This window comes from Macaca fascicularis, chromosome 1 (genome assembly GCF_037993035.2).
Source record: "Macaca fascicularis isolate 582-1 chromosome 1, T2T-MFA8v1.1".
Classification (NCBI taxonomy): Eukaryota; Metazoa; Chordata; class Mammalia; order Primates; family Cercopithecidae; genus Macaca; species Macaca fascicularis.
Genome location: NC_088375.1, coordinates 180,809,763 through 180,831,896, shown reverse-complemented (window position 1 = coordinate 180,831,896; position 22,134 = coordinate 180,809,763). Strand labels below are relative to the sequence as shown.

General features: G+C 44.9%; 1 protein-coding gene across 5 annotated transcripts in view; it reads right to left on the bottom strand.

Moving 5' to 3' along the window:
• Positions 1-852: 852 nt before the first annotated feature.
• The window catches only part of YIPF1 (Yip1 domain family member 1), a 40,603-nt gene continuing 19,321 nt past the window's right edge, over positions 853-22,134 (bottom strand). For 2 of the 5 annotated variants that reach the window (XR_273801.4, XR_273802.4), the window contains 6 exons: positions 21,940-22,056; positions 16,941-17,107; positions 16,383-16,565; positions 9,818-9,915; positions 4,420-4,470; positions 853-1,390 (listed from right to left, as the gene is read on the bottom strand). Coding sequence is in view for 2 of the 5 variants with exons in the window: in XM_005543314.4 (XP_005543371.1) it covers positions 9,826-9,915; positions 16,383-16,565; positions 16,941-17,107; positions 21,940-22,056 (557 nt within the window). In the remaining 3 variants the exon portion in view is untranslated. Of the gene's footprint in view, positions 1,391-1,473; positions 1,572-4,419; positions 4,471-9,817; positions 9,916-16,382; positions 16,566-16,940; positions 17,108-21,939; positions 22,057-22,134 lie in introns of those variants that run through there. The other 3 variants (XM_005543314.4, XM_074006242.1, XR_006692060.2) reach the window with 2 other exon arrangements.

Below are 22,134 nucleotides of genomic sequence, written 5' to 3'. Positions count from 1 at the left end.
CTCCTCATTTTCTCTTGCCACCACCATGTAAGAAGTGCCTTTTGCCTCCTGCCATGATCCTGAGGCCTCCACAGCCATGTGGAACTGTAAGTCCAATTAAACCTCTTTTTCTTCCCAGTCTTGAGTATGTCTTTATCAGCAGCATGGAAACAGACTAATACAGAGAACCACAGAAACAGTAGGGGATCAGCAATCCTGACCATCAGAAGCTCAGCCTCCCAGATCATATGCATTTTGAACAAAAAGTATGTTAAAGCTAGCTTTGCGGTGTCACTGGTTTCTCTCTTTAATGCACACTAGCCAAGAAGTCAAAGCACCCTAAGAGAATTTTCTGAAATTTGTCAAAATGGGATGTAAATGAACTTTTTTTTTTTTTTTTTTTTAAGAAAAGGTGTCACTTTGTCACCTAGGTGGGAGGGGCTCACTGCAGCCTCAACCTCCAGGCTCAGCCTCTCGAGGATGCTTAACATCACCTTGGCAAACCTCCCACCTTAGCCTCTCGAGTAGCTGGGACTACAGGCATGCACCACTATGCCCAGCTAATTTTTTGTATTTTTTTTGTAGACTGGGTTTCACCATGTTGCCCAGGCTGGTCTCAACTCTTGGGCTCAAGCAATCTACCCACCTTAGCCTCTCAAAGTGCTGGGATTACAGGCGTGAGCCACAACTTCTGGCCAAATGTGTTCTTTAAAACTGATACTCCATTCTTATAGGAGGAAACATACAGATGTCCCATTTTAACCCACACATCATAACATCAAGCACATTCAATCCGATTCCCAGCAGCCTCCAGTACAGACAAACCATCAAGGAAAAACTTAAGGTCAAAGTCACAAAATGCAGTCACAGACATCATGTGAGATATTTATTTTGCAACCATTTAGTTCAGCTGTCCAGTATCAGGTTACCAAAGACAAATTTTCAAGCTCCCAGTTAATCTCCACCAAAGTTTCTACTGTTCGGTTACTTCAGGATGGCTAGCATTTGGAGAGAAGAGGATCCCCCAGGTAGTCTGTACATAATTCAGAGAGAGGACATCAGAATTTAGCATGGGTCTGTTTCGGGTATTAAGGTACCACAGTGAAGCATGTCATTTGACGTGGGTGGCAAAGGGATGGCACTGAGCATGCCTAACCCATTCCCCGGCATTTCAGTCCAATCAGCACATGCTCACAATGACCATCCATGTGTGAAAAAGAAGAGCTGAAAGACACATGTGCTGAGCAACATTTAATTTCTGCTTGTTAAACGGGTGATTAGGCACCAGTATGGCCCCATCCAGACACTGGGAGTTTGTGCCACTCCATCAGTTCTGCTGGCTCTGCTCATTCTGCTTTCCTGCAGTGGATGCCACTTCCCAAAGAACCATGCTCCAAAAAACAAAAGAGAACTGAAAAACAAAACAGGACACTTTCAAGATAAAGAACCCCCACAAAAGGAAAGAGCCACATTGTAGAAAAGGATATTCATGTATGTTTAGAGGTATAACTCCAACACCAGAGCAGTCTGCTGCCACCAATTCCCCAAATCTTGAGCCTTGAGTCTGATTTTGATGCTCAAAGTAGAGCTTACTGTTGGAAGAAAGATGATGCTTTAAAAAATTTTCTTCTATTTCCTTGGAAACCCAGTGACTCTCTCCAAGCCAGATCCCAAAGCTACCTTTGCCCATCCTTCTCTCTCTCTCTTCTCCATGACAGCACTGTGTTAAGCACTAGAGGAGAAAAGGTAAGAGTGGATATGGAGGGACTTAAAGATCTGGGACCTGGAAAACCATGGTAGTTGAAATGTAAGGTTATACAGGAGATAATGGCAGGATATGAGGCAGGTCAAATAAATCAGGGATAGATTGTGGCAATACAGGGGGTTTCAAGTTTATTCTTTGGGCAATAGGGGACCAAAAAAAAAGTTTCTAAGTAGGGAAGTGACATAGTCAAAGGCGTGGTCAGAATTATAAATTTTCAAAGACCCCTGTGGCTGTGTATAGGATGAACTGGAAGGAGAAAAAGAAAAGAAGTGGAGAAAGCCATCATGTTACTGCTACAGTTCAAATACGAAATGATCGGTCCTGAAGGCTAGGTATGGTAACGACAGGACAGAGACGAGAAATACTTCAGAGGTAGAAAAGACAAGTCTTGCTGACTGATACTATGTGGAAGGTGAGTGGGGGAAATCTACAATCTACTTTGATGCTGAGGTTTCTATCTTGGGTGACTGGATGGATTTCTTAATTAATCCAACAAATATTGAGGACCCACGTGCCAGGTACTGGGTATGGTGATGAACAAGACAGACACGGTCCCAACTGTCGAGGAACCAGTCTACCAAGAGAAGCAACAGGGCAGGCAAACAAATATAGAAAATATTATTTATTTAATTACAATTTTTTTTTTTTTTGAGACAGAGTCTCGCTCTGTTGCCCAGGCTGGAGGGCAGTGGCGTGATCTCGGCTCACTGCAAGCTCCACCTCCCGGGTTCATGCCATTCTCCTGCCTCAGCCTCTCGAGTAGCTGGGACTACAGGCACCTGCCACCACGCCTGGCTAATTTTTTGTATTTTTAGTAGAGATGAGGTTTCACTGTGTTAGCCAGGATGGTCTCGATCTCCTGACCTCATGATCCGCCGCCTCAGCCTCCCAAAGTGCTGGGATTACAGGCGTGAGCCACCATGCCCGGCCTTAATTACAATCTTAACTTGCCAGGCGAGGGTGTAATAAAGAATCTAACCTGCTCTGCAGTCAGGGACAATATAAATGATGGTGCCATTCCCTGAGACAGAAAAACATGAGGAGGATCTGGTTGTAGTGGGGGATGAGTACAGCTTGGAATGTAATGAATTAGAGGCAACTGTTGGAATACCTAGCTGGGGATTTGCAAGAGACAGAAACTTGGAAAGAGGGGCCAGAGAGAGAGTTAAATCCAGGGGAGACTAAGGAATATGTTGGAGAATAAGTTCCTAATGCATAGCCTTCCACTTGGGAGAATGAGCTAGGCCTTCCTGGAGACATCAACAGGGCAATACCACATTCAGATGTCAGCGTTTGATGATACCACGAAGGTGAGGCTGAGGCAAGGGCTATCTGCCCAAGTCTACTGGCTCAAGAAAAGAGAAACATTGCTAACGAAATATCTGTAAAAAGTGGCTGGAGAAGGTCAGACACTGTAATTTGCAGGCGTGAAAGAACCTAAAGCCCTGATCAGCCTTTTAGTAACCATCAACTTGGGTTCTGAAATGCTAAGTAACGGCAGGGACAAACGGGCCCACAGAGCAAGCACTCAAGATTTTATTTGCATAGATATGTACTCTGTTTTTCTCTCATCTTTCTGGCTGTCTATTCCAAATTAATGTCAAAACTAGGGAAGAATTTGAAGACTAGAAGATTCCCTTCTCAGGCGGGCATGGGGACTCATGCCTGTAATCCCAGCATTTTGGGAGGCCGAGGCAGGCAGATCACTTGAGGCCAGGAGTTAGAGGCCAGCCTGGCCAACATGGCAAAATGCCATCTCTACCACAAATACAAAAAAGTTAGCCAGGCATGATGATGCATTCCTGTAATCCCAGCTACTCGGGAGGCTGAGGTATGAGAATCACTTGAACCTGGGAGGTGGAGGTTGCAGTGAGCCGAGAATGCACCACTGTCCTCCAGCTTGGGCAACAGAGTGAGACTGTCTGAAAAAAAGAAAAGAAAAAAGAAATTTCCTTCTCCTGCTGCCAACTTTTAATGGGGGGCCGGAAGCAAAGACGTTGGGAATTCTTGGCACTTAGGCCAGAGGGAGAAAAGTAAGATGCTATTGCCCTTTGTGCCAAACTTGGTCCCCAGTGTCACCATCAGCCAGCACTTCCTTATCTCTTGAAGATTGCCTCTACCACCTCTTGGCCTAAGACCTGACTCTTGACCACTTTTGGCTCCCATCTTGGGTGGCTGCACTATGGCATGGGCATTCTCTGTCCCTTTCCTCGGCTCAGCCCTGCAGCCAAGCCTTCCAATGTCACCACTGTCTGATCTGGGATGTTCCAATCAGAAGTTCCTATAATCATGATTCTCTCTTTAGTAAAAGGGCCTTCTAGTCTGTGTGGCACATGAGATGTAAAACTGGAGTATAGAATCTGGGAGGGTAAGGACCGATCTCCGTCGTTCACCAGCACACAGTAGAATTTCAATGAATGAACAAGTAAAGATTTCCCAAGTAACCTGCCACATAAACCCAGGAAAGTTTTGATGCTATATGATAGGCCTAACAACTTGTTCAAATGCAGCTTTCTCCGAGTGTCTGCTGGGTGCTAGGGGGCTATATTGGTAAATAAAGTTCTGCCCTCAAGGAACTCTCAGTCTATGAAGTTACAATGAATAAGCAAACTTCCATAATAAAAGAACATACGAGAGCTGTAGAAGAGCACAGAAAAGAAAATAAGTAATACTACCTGGAGAAGTCAAGAAAAACTTCAGCAAGCAGAGGGTATCTGAAGAGAGTCCTGAAAAATAAACAGGAAATTGCCAAGTAGACAAGGCTTGTGAAATGAACACTCTTGACAACGTGAGCGACTGAAAGGATACCAGCATACAAACCCTGTGTATCCAGTCAGGAGGGTTTAATGACACAGGACTCTCCGGAAGCCCTCTCTGCATCATTAATTAAAGCCCTGATCACACTGCGATATGATAATCTGCTGATGGCCCGCCTCTGCACAGCCCCACCTGTCAGTGCCCCTCGAAAGCTCACCCCAATCTGGATGCTGCCTTTCAGATACTCCATCCCTCAAGCCAAAGCAGGGCTTCCCAGGTACAGTTTCCAGGCTCTACCAGGGTCTTGGCTCAGAGAAGACATAGCACTGCCCTCAGGTGAAGAGTTAATGAAGAAGGAAGGATGGAAGCCAGATATTCTTTATATTATTTCAGTAACTTACGTAGGGGTAGCATGCTGATTACAAGTACAGTCCCACACTGCATAATGATGTTTCAGTTGACAACAGACCACATATACAATAGTGGTCCCATAAGATCACATCGTATTTTTACTGTACCTTTTCTATGTTTAGATACACAAACACTTACGATTGTGTTACAACTGCCTGCTGTATCCAGTATAGTAACATGCCACACAGGTTTGTAGCCTAGGAGCAATAGGCTATCCCACATAAGTGTGTTGTAGGCTATACCATCTAGGTTTAAGTATATTCTATGATATTTGCACAGTGATGAAATTGCCTAATGACGCATGTCTCAGAATGTATCCCGTCATTAAGCAATGCATGACTGTAACTGGAAGCTCCCCTATGATCCTGAGGTTCCAGGGAGAGAAGGGTTCTCCCGGGAATGTGTTCTAACCTAAGCCTTCCAATGCTCTCCCGGGAATGTGCCCTAAGCTAAGTTTTCCAATACACAGATTTACACAGGGAAGGTAGGTTACTGGTGAGATTAGAGGCCTTTATTTTTCAGTGAAAGCTGGGAGTCCAGAGATGACAGTAGAAGGCACAGCCAGCTCATAAATCAGCAGCATTCAGGGCTCTGGACAGCCTCTCTATCAGCAAAGCAATTGATGCTTCTGCCAGGGAGGTTGCAAAGAAGCTGTTAATCACTATCTCATTTGGAGACCTGACACCCAAATGGAGGCACTAACACCCACGTTATAGATCTGAGCAAAGCGCAGAGGTGTCAAATCTGTGTACACCAGTCTGTGAAGTCTTCAAGGGCCCTGAGGGCCAGGCTCTTCTCAGATGCTGCTCTGACTCTCTGAAGGCCTTTACAACCAAAATGAAATGAAGTAACTTAAGTCCTAGCTCAGGGGCAGGTTGAGAGAGACCTCAGCATGGCGATGTCAGGTACTTTGGGCCAAAAGAGAGACCGAGGAAACTTGCCGTTGCGTTCTCTACCTCTGTCCCTCTCCAGCTGGGCTCGAATTGTCTTGTTCTCAGTGATGTGAGTCCACATCGTGTTATCATGTTCCCCTGTACAGCCTAGGTCTTCACCTTCCCAAAAGCCATGGGAAACAGACTGCTTTTTCCAGAACAGCTAACTGACTGTGCTCAACCTTCGTGACCCAGTTCAAACAAGAGCCCCTCTCTGACGCTTCCCTCCCGGCCAACTCCAACTGAGTCCCACCCTTCTTGACTCTATAATGCTACACTGACAACTTGGCTATGGCATTTAAAGCTTTAATAGTTCCTATATGGATTGACAACAGTATATGCAAATACTTCAAATATACACATATCACTAGTTTGTGCTTGTGTACAAGAATCTAAAATGGCCTCCAATGATCCCTGCCTGTCTCCAGGCATTCATGCCTTTGTGTAATTCGCTCCCCTAGAAGGTAGGCAAGACCTGTGACTTGCTTCGAGTCAATAGAAGATGGCAAAGGTGATGACCATCTCTTCTATATTTACATTATATAGGACAGCAACTTCCATTTCACTATCAGACTCGATTGCCTCTCTCTCCCTTTATGGTTTTGATGAAGTGAGTGATCATACAGAGAGGCCCACGTGGCAAGGAACTGAGGGTGGTCTCCAAATGACTGTCAGCAAGAAGGTCCTCATTCTACAAAGCCACAGGAATTGAATTCTGCCAGCAACCTTGTGAGCTGGGAAGCAGATATTTTCCCAGTCTAGATTTCAGGTGAGACACCAGCCCTGGCCAACATTTTGACCGCAGCCTTGGGAGAGAATCTGAAGCAGAGGAGCAATCTAAGCTATCCCCAGAGTCCTGCCCCACAGAAACTGTGAGAATGTGTATTGTGGTAATGTCACTGGGCAGCAATAGATAATTAACACAGCACGCAAACTCTCAGCTGATAAGACATGCAATCAAAGGAGTGTGGAGACTGCTACTAAACACCTTTAGACGCGCAGAGGAAGGCTCCATCAAACAGCCAAAGGCTGTTAAGAACCTGCATTTTAGTGATAAAAAGAACATTTGTCTAAAAAATGGGAAAGTGAAAAACCTCAAAAATTGGCTCCCCAAGACTTAGATATGAGTCCCAGCTCTGCCTCTAAGAGATAGGTGATCTTAGTCAACCCAGATTTACTGAGCCCAGCCTTCTCATCTATACATAAAATGTGGTCAATAGGGCGGGTAAGAGTGGCTAATGAAAGAATAAACTAGAAAGTGTTTTGTCAGGCCAGGTGCGGTGGCTCACGCCTGTAATCCCAGCACTGTGGGAGGTCGAGGTGGGTGGATCACAAGGTCAGGAGTTCGAGACCAGCCTGGCCAACACAGTGAAACCCTGTCTCTACTAAAAATACAAAACATTAGCCAGGCGTGGTGGCGGATGCCTGTAATCCCAGCTACTTGGGAGGCTGAGGCAGGAGAATTGCTTGAACCTGGGAGTCAGAGGTTGCAGTGGGCCAAGACTGCACCAAGCACTCCAGCCTGGGTGACAGAGTGAGACTCCATCTCAAAAAAAAAAAAAAAAAAAAAAAAAAGTGTTTTGTCAAATGGAATGTGATAGACACGTTAGTTTGCCCCAGAACTCTGGGGTGGCCTTGGGTAAGGCACTGTCCTCTCTCGGCCTCAGCTCCCTTATTGTAAAATGAGGAGGGAAGCCCATGCTATTTAATGTGTACAAGGGCTCTCACCTTCTTTGATTCTTTTATTTTTTATTTATTTTTATTTATTTATTTATTTTTTTGAGATGTAGTCTCGCTCTGTCGCCCAGGCTGGAGTGCAGTGGCTCGATCTCGGCTCACTGCAAGCTCTGCCTCCCAGGTTCATGCCATTCTCCTGCCTCAGTCTCCTGAGTAGCTGGGACTACAGGTGCCTGTCACCGCGCCCGGCTAATTCTTTTTTTATTTTTAGTAGAGATGGGGTTTCATCCTGTTAGCCAGGATGGTCTCGATCTCCTGACCTCGTGATTCACCCACCTTGGCCTCCCAAAGTGCTGAGATTACAGGTATGAGCCACCGTGCCCGGCCTGACCTTCTTTGATTCTAACATCGCATACCCATGAGAAGAGAGAAAGAGGCGAAAGTGGGAGACTATGACATTTTACAATAGTTCCCCAGTCATTCTACTGGCCAGGGTGACTGTCTTACCATCAAGGAACTGGAAGCATTTGACCAGTCATATCTAGTCAACCTGCAGGGCCTACAACCTAGATTCCTCAACTAAGAGGGAAAATCTCCATTTGTTTTACAAAAGGAAAAAAGGATCAAGGTAAAGTCAGTGGGAGCCACCGAACACAAACTACTGATGCACTCTGAGAGGGGTAGTAGCTTTGATTTTATTGCTGAGCACCTTAACTATGTGCCAGGAGCTTTTATAAAAATGATCTCCAACCTTCACTACAATCTTATATAGGTTGTGTCATTCTTATTTCAAAGACAAGTTAGCTGAGGCTCAAAGAGTTATAAGCCCCTTACCCGAGGCACATTGCTAGTACATGGTAGGGCTGGGATTTATCATTATTATTATTAGAGACAGGTTCTCTCTCTATCACCCAGGCTAGACTGCAGTGGAGCAATCACAGCTCACTTTAACCTCCATCTCCCAGGCGCAAGTGATCCTCCAACCCCAGCCTCCCAACTAGCTGAGACTACAGGAGCATGCCACCAAGACCAGCTAATTTTTTGTATTGTTTGTAGAAATGGGGTTTTGCTATATTGCCCAGGTTGGTCTCAAACTCCTGAGCTCAAGTGATTTGCTTGCCTTGGCCTCCCAGAGTGCTGGGATTACAGGCATGAGCCACCACAGCCAGCCTGGGATTAAATTGTAATTTTATTTAATTCTAAGCCCCTGGTTTTTGCACATATCTCATGGCTCTGGGAGAGAGCAGCTTGGGCAGAAAGGACAGTCTGTGATTACAGAGCAAAGTAAAGGTTCTTGGCCTGCAGCAAGATCATGTGCAGAGTGTGCTTCATTTATACTTGCCACAAACATTTACTGAGTGCCCTCTGTATACTAGGTTATGTGGTAGGCAATGAAGATATAGAGTAACACCATTCCTTGTTCTTGTGGAGCTCAGTCTAACTGGGGAGACACTGTAGTATACAGTGGACAAATGAATGAATAAATAGCTGAACAAATGAATGAATAGGCAGACGGACACATGATTAGTCAGCCATTAGTGTTTCAAGCACCATGAGAGTGATGCTTAATACAAAGTGTAATGGGATCACCAGATAAATGATAGGACCAGACAAATGGCCGGGCACGGTGGCTCACACCTGTAATACCAGCACTTTGGGGGGCCAAGGCAGGTGGATCATCTGAGGTCAGGAGTTCAAGACCAGCCTGGACAACATGGTGAAATCCCATCTCTACTAAAAATATAAAAATTAGCCAGGCGCTAGTGGCACGCACCTGTAATCTCAGCTACTCAGGAGGCTGAGGCAGGAGAATCACCTGAACCCAGGAGATGGAGGCTGCAGTGAGCTGAGATCATGCCATTGCATTCCAGCCTGGGCAACAAGAGCGAAACTCTGTCTCAAAAAAAAAAAAAAAAAGAAAAGAAAAGAAAGAAAAAGAAAAAAATCACCAGGATTGTTATAAAATGGAACAAACTCATATTGTGCTCTAGGAAAGGGTTCAGGGAGGAGAAGAGAGTCCTCTCTGCTGGGACCAAAGGCAGGAGCTCCTCTTACAGAAGAACCTAACAGCTCATGTTATCCAACTCTATAAAGCCAGTATCATGTGGATTTCAAAATAGAGGCCTTCAATAAGAGGAACACAGAAACACAGACATGCACATGCACAAACCCACACTGAACTGGCAGAAGGATAAAAGGGTCTGGTCCTCTGTGCTTAAAGCTAACAGTAACAGAATTGATACACCTGCCCATGTTTTATGGCACCACACAGCAAAATAAAAATAGAATCTCTTACTTTCCTCATTAGCTGGACTTGGCTGCAGCAACTGTTTGGTTCAGAGTAGCTGTAGTTGTTGGGAGATGGTCCATCTCTGGTGCATCAAAAAAGTATGCCTGTGGGAAGCAAAGACCCAGCAGGGAGTTAAAAAGACAATGGTCCGGGTAAGTATTTTTTAGAGTCCATGCTAACAGTACTTCTGGGCTCTCACGGTCCCTAAGTTCTTCCCACCATATTTGTCATCACACTAAACTACAACCATCTGTTTACGTTTGTCTCACTAAATTGTGAGTACTTTTAAAAATTTAGCTACCATGTATTGAGCACTTACTATATTACATGACTTACTCTTAATAACCCGATGAGGTTGTTAGGATTATCCTCATTAGACAGATAAAGAAACTAAGACTCAGAGAGACTGTCATTTGATCAGGTGAACATGGCTAATGAGTGGTGAAGCCAGAACTCAAAGCTAGGTCTGTCTGACTCCAAAGCACAAGCTCTTAATCACTACATTATACAGTCTTTCCTCCAGGGCAAAGGCTGTATCCTTCTTCATCTTTGTGTCACCAGCACGCCTGCACAAGGCCTGGCATACTAGGTAACCAATCAATACCGAATGAACTGAACTACATTAGCTTGCTGCTAAACTAGTTAGTTGGCTTTCTGCAAAGACCTTGAAAAGAAAGTGCTAGGCATGCTTTCCCTAAAAATTTTTCAGCTGGGAAACGAAAGGTTTGCTAAGTGCTTCCACTTACCATCTACAACTTAGCTGTCAAAAGTCAGACGGAGGTAGAGGAGGGAAGACATAAGGAGAATCTTTCCACCCATCTCAAGGTCTAGAGAAGCCTAACTTGAGCGAAGCCTAACTTGAGCCCAGGAAAATACCAATCTCACTACCCTTGAATACTGGTTGTTCAAAGGAAAGGTGAATTTGTTACTATATCAAGGCCCACTGAATATTCATGACACCACCTTGGGGTCAGTGCCCTTAGGAAGGTACACTGTTAGAAAGCCAACAACCATCTTTCACCAGCTCTGCTCTCTATCAGCCAGAAGGGGGCACCAACACAACATGCTGGAGCTCTACCCTATCTGTTGCTATTCCGTGTTAACTTTCTGAAGTTTCCAGATGATGCCTTTCTCTGCAGATTCCCTCTAGTCTGCCCCATTCCCAGGGTAACTCTATTACTTTTAAGAAGCTTCCTCCCTAGGAACCCTTCCAGCAGCTGTTTTCTGAGGCAAGAAAAGAAGAGTCCCTAACTTAAGTGGGGGATAGGGCCGCAGTGCTAGTGCTGGGCTCCTCCAGTTCTCCCACAGGTGCACTGTGCCACAGGCCCCCAGGATGCAGGAACAAAGTCTTCCAGGTTACCGCAGGACACCCTTGTAAGACAGAATGAGCAAAGACGCCCAGGTTCTACACCTGGCTCTGCTATTAGCTCACACTGTGACTTTGGACAAGTTGCTCCACCCACTTCAGCCTCAGCTTTCTGATCTATAAAATTTAAGGATTAGAAAAGATGATCTTGGGGCTGGGCGTGGTGGCTCCAGAGAGAGAGAGAGAGAGAGAGATTGGGTGTGGTGGAAAGAGAGAGGGAAAGAGAGAAAGAGAGAGAGGGAGAGAAAGAGAGAGAAGGCAGGGAAGGAAGGAAGGAAGGAAGGAAAGAAGGAAGGAAGGAAGGAAGGACGGAAGGAAGGACGGACGGAAGGAAGGAAGGAAGGCAGGAAGGAAGGAAGGCAGGCAGGCAGGCAGGCAGGCAGGCAAATAAATAAGATCTCAGCTGGATGTGGTGGCTCACACCTGTAATCCCAGCATTTTGGGGGGCCAAGGAAGGTGGATCATTTGAGGCCAGGAGTTCAAGACCAGCACGGCCAACATGGCAAAAGCCCACCTCTACTAAAAATACAAAAATTAGCCAGGCGTGGTGGCGCATGCCTGTCATCCCAGCTACTCAGGAGGCTGAGGGACAAGAATTGCTTGAGCCCAGGAGGCAGAGGTTGCAGTGAGCCTAGATCACACTGCTGCACTCCAGCCTGGGTGACAGAGGGAAACCCTGACTGGAAAAAGAAAAGATGATCTCTTAGGACCATTCCTTGAACAATCTTGAATTCTATGATTCATTAATTCCACAAATGCTTAATAATAATCACAGCCATCATTTGGGGAATGCCTACTGTGCACCAGACACATACTTGATCATTAATCTGCTCAAAAAATGCTATAACAGGCCGTTTTATCCCTTTTAAAGATGAGAAAGCTGAGACTCAAACAGATGGAATTTTCCCAAGGCTAGACAACTATGTGTCTGAGCTAGGATTTCAATCCAGTTGAGTCCATCTCCATAGTCTGTGCTCTTCTAATTCTCCACCACTTCCTGCGATTTGTTGCCTAGTCTATGTCCAGTCCAGATCTAGGCACCATGGAGACCTCGAAGCTGAATCAGCAGGCTCTCTGTGAGTAGGGGCAGGGCACAGTTCCCTGTAAAAGCCGGCAGTAACCACCTCAAACTTAGGCTTGTACATCTCCCAACATACACCAGGGGTGCAGCCTCTAGGTGCTTCCTTAGCCATCCCTGCCAGATGTGTTCTGGTATAACTTAGACATCATTTACATGTGCAATCACCGAGGGGCCCCTGGCAGGTGTGGGGCTGTTATATGCTTCACTGCACTAAGGCAAAAACACCAATCTGTGTTCCCCAGGGGAGAGTGCGCAAGCCAAGCTGTCTGGTTCAGCCGGTACCCCTCAGCTCAAATAACTCCCCTGCCAGTTCCTCCCTCTGCCTTAACAATAATGTCTTCCATTTACATGACTCATCATATTTTCCATGCTGCATATATCATTCAATCCTTGCAACAGTAAAGACGTTGCCATGGCATGCACGATTGGCCCGTTTCTAAGTGAGGGCAGGAATCCAGAGAAGGGAAATCACCCAAGCAGGCGGTAGTGGAGCTGGGACTGGAACCCAAGTTTCCTAACTTCTGGCTCAGTCCTTCTGCAGTAAACAACACCTCCAGAAGAAAAAGGAGGGGCTGGTCACTGTGGAGAACAAAACCCAGGCATGGTGGGCCCCTGGCTAGACACCTGACCACAGGATGGTTCCCTTCCTCCAGAAGGAGAAAACTGTGCCTTCCGCTCCAGGAAGAGGCCCTGCACCCCACAAGGACCTCCCTGCTCCACAGTCCAACCCGTGCTGCTCCTCTGAGTCCCTTACAGACTGAACGGCCTCTTCTCCTGCCTCTTCATCTCCACTGCTTTCTCATCCAGGTGTGTAATGGGTAAAAAGTTCAGGAGAGATGAGAAGATGTCAGTGAGAGGCATCAAGGAAGGGCATTGTCATTAAGAGTGGGAGACTTCAGCTTTGGCCCCAGTACTAGTTGTGGGACCTTGGACCACTCTCACTTGGGTGCTGTGGAGGAATAAGCAGCATACTGGCCCTGGCCGCGTCTGACAACACAGGCTCCTTTAATGACTTTGCATCTGAGGAACACTTCACAGTATGTGGAGGGCTTTCACAGCCAGCTCACGGCATCTCACAAAACCCCATGAAAACAACAATCCCTTTCACAGATGAGGAAACCAAGGTTCTGAGAAGCAAGTCTGTTGCCTATGTTTGCAGCGCTGAGCACCTCTCAGTCCAGGGCACTCCCTGCTTCAGAATTATACTCTCTTTCAGAAAGTTCCTGAGCAGCGAGATGGGCAGGTAAATCCTGGGTTCAGCGCCTTCTGCCCCGAAACGGAACAATAGGCACAGGAGGTAAAAGGTCCTGCCATAGGTACTAGATGAAATGGGTTCTTTTTTTGTTTTTTGGTTTTTTTTGAGATGAAGTCTCGCTCTGTCACCCAGGCTGGGGTGCAGTGGCGCAATCTCAGTTCACTGCAACCTCCACCTCCTGGGCTCAAGCGATTCTCACACCTCAGCCTCCCTAGTAGCTGAGACTACAAGCACATGCCACCATACCTGGCTGATTTTTTTATATTTTTGGTAAAGACAGGGTTTAACCATGTTGCCCAGGCTAGTCTCAAACTCCTGAGCTCAAGCAATCTGCCTGCGACTTCCTCCCAAAGTGCCGGGATTATGGGTGTGAGCCACCAAGCCTGGCCTGAAATGGGTTCTTAATAATAACCATAATACCTCCCTGCTCCACTGCTCAACCTGCCCTGCTCCTATTCCTTAGAGAAATGAGAAAGGCAATGCTTCCTCTCCTGCCTCCTTCTCCTCACCAACTTCTCAGCCATGTACATGAGCGGAAGAACTTCAGAAGAGAGACGGGAGATGCCAGTGAGGGACAAGAGATGCCAGTGAGAGTTGGTCACAATGAAAAGGATGTTCTTCAGCAGACAGAAAAGTTCCAGAAGAATCACTGCAGCATTTTAAGTGATCAACTCAGAGATTCCAAGTGCCAGAAATGAATAGTGTCATTCTGCCATGAGTCAAACCAACAGGCCCGCCTCAAGGGTTTAAAGCTTACGCACATGTAAAGTGCATGTAAACTAGGTTTGTGTTTCACAACTTGGCACTTTTTATGAAACTTGTTTAATGATAAAGCATTGGGATCTCATTGATGCATTTAATGAGACAGGTTATCTACACAAAAATGTTAAAGATCAAATGATGCCAAAGAAACATTTACTCCTAAAATTGCAAAACATGACCAAGGGTTTGGAAACCTGCCATGTGGACAATTTTCTTTCTTTTTTTTTTTTTTGAGACGGAGTCATGCTCTGTCGCCCAGGCTGGAGTGCAGTGGCCGGATCTCAGCTCACTGCAAGCTCCGCCTCCCGGGTTCACGCCATTCTCCTGCCTCAGCCTCCCAAGTAGCTGGGACTACAGGCGCCCGCCACTTCACCCGGCTAGTTTTTTGTATTTTTTTTTTTAGTAGAGACGGGGTTTCACCGTGTTAGCCAGGATGGTCTCGATCTCCTGACCTCGTGATCCGCCCGTCTCGGCCTCCCAAAGTGCTGGGATTACAGGCTTGAGCCACCGCGCCCGGCCATGTGGACAATTTTCTAAGTGCTATAAGACACCTTCCATGGCCATGTCCTTTCCTTCATTAGGGACCTTAACATTCTTGGACTCGGATTTTTTTTTTCAAAACCTGCAACAGGGCTTGTTAAGGCCGTGGACAGCAAATTTTGTGTACAATGCATACAGAAGACACAGAACCATGTCTCCTTAGGATCAAAGGAAAGGGACCCAATTTATGGGCATTTATAGGACAAGTTCCATGTTAAGTGCTTTATAGATATCATTTTATTTGGCTCTCAGAACAATCTTGTGGCAGGAAATATACCCATGTCACAGATTAAGAAATTAAGATTCAGAGAGGAACAATAACATCTCCAAGTTCACACAGCCAATAAGTGACAGAGCTGGTCTTCAATCTGTGCTTATCTGACTCAAAAGCACATGCTCTCCCTAAAAAGACATCTACATATGAACCCAAACACTATTTAAATGTTGTTCACCTTAAAAGTAACTCCACTTTCCCATATCTGACTTCATTTTCAAGCTTTCTACCTTCAAATTTAAAACTTTTAATTTCCACTTTTAAATTTAAACTTTAAACTTTCTACATTTAAATAAAACTTTAAATTTCAAAAATCTTTCTAGGTATGTGCAGAAAATCAGCAAAGGCATCCAAAAACAGAATCCCCCACCCCAGCTCCCTAACCCTATATAGTCAGCCCTCCACACCCACAGGCTCGGCATCCTCAGGCTCAACCAACCATGATGAAAAATATTTTTTAAAAATATATAAGTAAAAAAACCCAATATGACAATAAAAATAACACATATTCTAAAAAACAATATAATAACTATTTACATAACATTTACATTGCACTAGGTATTATGAGTAATCTGGAAATGATGTAAAGCACATAGGAGGAAGTGTGTACACCATTTTGATATAGGGAACTTGAGCATCCATGCTTTGGTATTCATAGAGGGTCCTGGAACCAACCACACCCCCACAACCCCAATACTGAGGAACAAATGTATATAGACACTCATCCATCTCTATTTGCTCTGGTCAGACCCCACATTCTGATCAGATTACTGAAATTAGGCAAAACCAAAGACTAAAGCCAAATTCTCATAATTTCACCACTTCCCATGTAGATGAGTCTACTTAAAATGAAATTTTATTTCACAGAATCAATTTTTTTTTTTTTTTTTTGGAGACAGGGTCTCCCTCGGTCACCCAGGCCAGAGTGCAGTGGTGTGATCTCAGCTGCCTGCAACCTCCACCTCCTGGGCTCAAGCGATCCTCCCACCTCAGCCTCCCAAGTACCAGCTACTTGCAAGGCTGAGGTGGGAGGATCGCTTAAGCCACCACGCCCAGCTAATTCTTGTATTTTTAGTAGAGACGGGGTTTCACCATGTTGCCCAGACTGGTCCTAAGCTCCTGAGCTCGAGAGACCCACCCACTTGGGCCTCCCAAAATATTGGGATTACAGGCGTAAGCCAATGTGCCCAGCCCATGGAGTCAATTTTAAAAGAACTGTTGTGTCTAACAGTTTGAGGTCTTTTAGCATTTGGATATAAAACACACCAAAAGAATATAGGAATGAACCCATACCAAGCAGCCCACAGAAAGCAGCATATGAAGCAACACAATTGTCACAATTGTGGCCAATGCCACCCGTCGGTTATCCTCACGAACAGCTGGCCAAAATGTCATTGACAAGACAGATCCTGAGATGCCCAGGGCAATCATGACTAGAATCCAACGAACAGCTTTCTGGGGGATAATCCACAGTATCTGAAAGAAGAGAAAAGGAGGAGGGGGGAGGTCTTGGGAGGCATTCGTTCATTCCAGGCACATATGTTTACAAAGGCCCCTGAGCCAATCGGCAGCTGGGCCCCCACTGCCACCCTGGTTTTTCAGTATAGGCTGGAGGAACACCACCAGCATGTAGACTGAGGCATAGACTTTCATAACAAAGGGCCCAAGATCCAGTGAAGGCATTTGGCTCCCCAGACCCCCTTTCATGCTGAACTTCTAAATTCAAAGGAGATTTTTCAGGAGCACATGAGTGTTGCACTGGAAATAATGATGTTAGGTCAAATTCTTGGTTGAAGTTTCCACCAAGAACAGGGCATCACTCAGAATCTGCTCCCTAAGTGTGGTACTTACTGCGGTGGGGATATAAATGAAGAGGGAATATCCATAGACACACACAATCTCCAGAAATGAATAGGAGACGATGTTCATAACTTTGCTGTTTCTCCACATGAGGAAACCCCAGAGTGCAAGAGGAACCAGCCAGGCGTAGGCATAGATGATGGTAGCTGCTATGGACACTGAGGATGACAGGATACAAGTTTCAATCTCCATTATGCCTTAATAGACTATCAGAGCACTTCCAACACCTTATTGTACTTAAATCCTAACATGTCAATTGACTTCACTGGACCATGACATCATGTCTTACTGGTCTGTAATCCCTGAGCTTGGCACAATACCTAACACACAGTAGGCACTCTAGAAATGTTTGTTGAATTAATGAACCTTTACCATTCGTCTTTGTGGTGAGGAACAATAGTCCCTCATATGGTTTTTATAATTCATTTAATAACTAACAACTAATATTATTAAACAGTTGAACTATGCAAATGAAATACTTCAGAGGGCCACACTGCAAATGTTTATATATAGGAGATATTTCAATCAAATAAAAACCGACTATCCCCTTGGAAGAACACGTTCTCTTCCTTGGTATAACAAGAGCTGACACTGACTTCTTTAGCAAATGTATCAAAAAGCCCTGGGTAGAGATTAACTCACTCTGCATGCTCTCTAGAGTTCCTCTGTCTCTGAAATTGGGAGATGTAGCTCACTGATTAACTGCTTGAAATATTCTCCAGTTTTACTTTCTTCCTTAAATAAATAATTCTGCCACTGTGGCAAAAATGCTATTGAATAGAGCCAGGCGTGGTGGCTCATGCCTATAATCCCAGCACTTTGGGAGGCCGAGGCGGGCGGATCACAAGGTCAGGAGATCAAGACCATCCTGGCTAACACAGTGAAACCCCGTCTCTACTAAAAATACAAAAATTAGCTGGGCGTGGTGGCGGGTGCCTGTAGTCCCAGCTACTCGGGAGACTGAGGCAGGAGCATGGTGTGAACCTGGGAGGCAGAGCTTGCAGTGAGCTGAGATCATACCACTGTACTCCAGCCGGGGCAACAGAGCAAGACTCTGTCTCTTAAAAAAAAAAAAAGCTATTGAGTGGCTCCTCAGAACAGCAACATTCTGCATATCCATGTACATCTCTCCTCTTCCTCTAGTAGCAGCATGCCCTGGAGGATTTCCTTTCCCTCTTCTGGAGTGGAGGGTCATGAAGTTATAGGTAAACCATGGCATCAGCCCTTTCTACATGAAATCAGCAGGTAACTCACCTAATGCATCTTGGCAAGAACAAAGGCACCCCTAACAATTATAGTCAGACTCTGGTTAAGACATAAATGCCCAAAACTTTTTGAGCTCCCAGAACAGTTTTTTCACACTGGGAATTGCCTCATTAGGCCAAATGTAATTCTGCTGATATACTGCCTTTTTCTTGGATAACTAAGGGAAGAGGAGGGAATTACTCCCATGGCTATAGCTGTCACTTACTGATCAACTACTGGGCATCAGGTATTACACTCGGTGCTTTTTTGAGAGGCAATGTAAAATAATGGTCAAGGGCACAGATTCTGTATGCAGATTCCATGGGTTCTAGTCCTAGGAAAAGTAACTCTGGGGGGTAAGTTACTTAGCCTTCCTGTCTCAGTTTCCTCATCTATAAAATGGGAAGAAAAATAATATACTACCTTCTAAGATTAATAGGAGAATTAAATGAATAAAAGCAGGTAAGAACTGTTCTAAGTAGAAGAGTGACTGATCGATAATAAATGCTCAGTCAAGAATTAGTGTTTATTTTGTTAACTAATATGCAGCTACATTTATTTCATACAATCTATATCGTCATTTTAGAGATGAGGAAAACGGGTCAGAGAAGCTAAGTTGTTTGGTCAAGGTCACATAATTAACAAGTTGGTAGAAGCAGGATCTCATCTCAGACGTGACTCATACTTTTTACATGAAATGGAAAAATGTTTATTGATAGGGTCAATGACCACTTTACCAGTATATACATCACAACACTTCCTGATACTGGGATGCCCAGCCAAAGAGGATAAGAACAGATAAAGACTCCCCTGAGTTTCCAGATCCCCAGGCAAAGTAGGTCACTCCTTCTTCTATGTCAATATACCTACACTTATCTCTGATATAGAGGTTAATATGTTTACATTGTAAACATATTATTGCTCTATTGCTGTAAACTGTTTACAGCAATAGTCATTCACTAGTTTTCTAACCACTGAACTACTTGAAGGCAAGATCTACATCTCATGGTTAATATTTACTGAGTTAAACTCAAATCAAGGTTATTTGATAGAGTTGGGATTGAATCCAAGTCTGACTCCATGATGGACAAGAAGGGAAAGTGGGCATGGAAGGTAGAGGGGAAGAAAAGAAGGAAGGATACATGGATACATTCTCTCTCTCTCTCTGTCTCTCTCACCTCTCTCTCTCTCTCTCTCTCTCACACATACACACACACACACACACACACATACAGGCAAATACATATCTTTCTATGCACATACATTGGACTAGTTGAAGACAGGGTTCTATCTCATGGTTAAAAATTTTTTTTTTTTTTTTTTTTTTTGAGACGGAGTCTCGCTCTGTCGCCCGGGCTGGAGTGCAGTGGCCGGATCTCAGCTCACTGCAAGCTCCGCCTCCCGGGTTTACGCCATTCTCCTGCCTCAGCCTCCCGAGTGGCTGGGACTACAGGCGCCTGCCACATCGCCCGGCTAGTTTTTTTTTTGTATTTTTAGTAGAGACGGGGTTTCACCGTATTAGCCAGGATGGTCTCGATCTCCTGACCTCGTGATCTGCCCGTCTCGGCCTCCCAAAGCGCTGGGATTACGGGCTTGAGCCACGGCGCCCAGCCGGTTAATATTTATTGAGTTAAATTCAAACCAAGGTTACTGGATAAATAATGGGATTGAATATATGTGTACATATTTGTGTGTGTGCGTGTGTGTGTGTGTGTAGTAATAGGTAATGTTTATTGAACTTTTTTTGGTACAAACCACTATTCTAAGCTTTTTATATGTATTAACTCTTTATTCTCACAATAGTCCTGTAACAGAAATATTATTATTTCCATTTCACCAACGAAGAACCTGAGGCTAAGACAGATGAAATAGCTTGCCCAACAGAGTAGAAACTAGTGAGTGGTGGAGCTGGAACTGAAGCTAGCAGTCTAGTTCCAGAACTAGTGCTCTTATCCAGGCTACTTAGAGCCCCCCGACAGCAGAGCAGGCAGGGAGGGAGCCAGGGAACTGAGAAAGTGGTACAGGTCAATCTCTGACAAAGCCAAACCTCCTCATTTGGGGGCAGCTGTCACCTGTAGGTCTCTAAAAGCTGTTTTGCTTTTTCTTTTAAGTACCAATACTGACACAAGAAAGGACGTTTTAAAACAAGAATGTCATTCACAAGCCCATCCCTGGACACATTCATTTCTGCATTTTCCCTTCCAGTGTTTGATCATTTACAGACCTCTCTCCCTTTTTTTTTTCTTTTTTTTTTTTTTTGAGACAGAGTCTCTCTCTCTGTTGCCCAGGCTGGAGTGTAGTGGCGTGATCTCGGCTAACTGCAACCTCCGCCTCCCGGGTTCAACCAATTCTCCTGCCTCAGTCTTCTGAGTAGCTGGGATTACAGGCACGTGCCACTGTGCCCGGATAATTTTTGTATTTTTAGTAGAGAGGGGGTTTCACCATGTTGGCCAGAGTGGTCTCGAACTCCTGACCTTGTGATCCACTCACCTTGGCCTCCCAAAGTGCTGGGATTGCAGGCGTGAGCCACCACACCAGGTGTCTTTTTTCTTTTTCTTTTCTTTTTTTTTTTTTTGAGACAGTGACTCGCTCTGTCACCCAGGCTGGAGTGCAGTGGTATAATCACAGCTCACTGCAGCCTCAATCTCTGGGCTCAAGTGATCCTCACAACTCAGCCTCCTGAGTAGCTGGGAGTATAGGCATGCATCACCATACCCGGTAACTTTTTTTTAGCTTTGGGTTTCAGAGACAAGGTCTCACTATGTTGCCCAGGCTGATCTCAAACTCCTCAGCTCAAGCAATCCTCCCACTTTGGCCTCCAAAAGTGCTGGGATTACAGGCATGGGCAACCATGCCCAATCCAGATTTCTCTTCAACAAAGTTGCTAACAGAATAGGCACCAGTTTGGAATAAGTTATGAATTTTCCACATTGCTTTAGGTGCTTTGTGATTGGCAATTGCAGATGACCCCAGCTAGTTGAGCCATCACAACTTAAAACAATGTTTCCATCGTCTCCAAAATGTGGATAATACAAATAATGCCACACAGGAGACCTTCATGCACACCTTTAACTTATTTTGTACCCTTGTCTTAAAATATATTCCAGTTGTGGCCAGTTGTGGTGGCTCACACCTGTAATCCTACCTAGCACCTTGGGAGGCCAAGACGGGAGAATCACTTGAGCCCAAGAGTTTGAGATCAGCCTGGGCAACATAGGAAGACCTGTCTCTATAAAAAATGGAAAAACTAACCAGGTATGGTGTTGCATGTCTATGATCCCAGCTACTCAGGAGGCTGAGGTGGGAGGATTACCTGAGCCTAGGGAGGTGGAGGCTGCAGTGAGCAGTGATTACGCCACTGCACTCCAGCCCAGACAATGAAGTGAGACACTATCTCAAAAAAAGGAGGGGGAATAAATTGCAGTTGTTATTGGGCCTTGATTTACAGCTTTCCCAAAGATTATATGGACTCATAACATTGTGAATGTATTTAATGCCATTGAATTACACATTTAAATGGTAAATTTTATGTAACATATATTTTATCACTGTAAGAAGAAAAAGATTAAGTGGATTTATATAGATGGGTGGTAAGCTCATCTACACATTTGAGTAGATACATTGAACCCTAAAACACAAAAGCAGGGCTACAGCACCTAGAGATGGGGCCCAGGAGCTCAGGGGGTAAAAAGAACTCAAAGCTAGAAACTGACAGCATTCCAAATGAGTCAAGCTATTCACCAACCTTTTCGGAATTCGGGCACATAATGGTATGTCTTCTCTCCCAGATGGATCAAGAAGTTGGAAAGATTCCCACTAATTGCTATGGCAAAGACCAACGTGGCACATATCCAAAAGGGGCCTGCAAAGGAAACCAGAAAATTCAGAAACAAGAAAATGAAGCACAAGCCTTTAGATTCTTACAGAATTTCTTATCTTC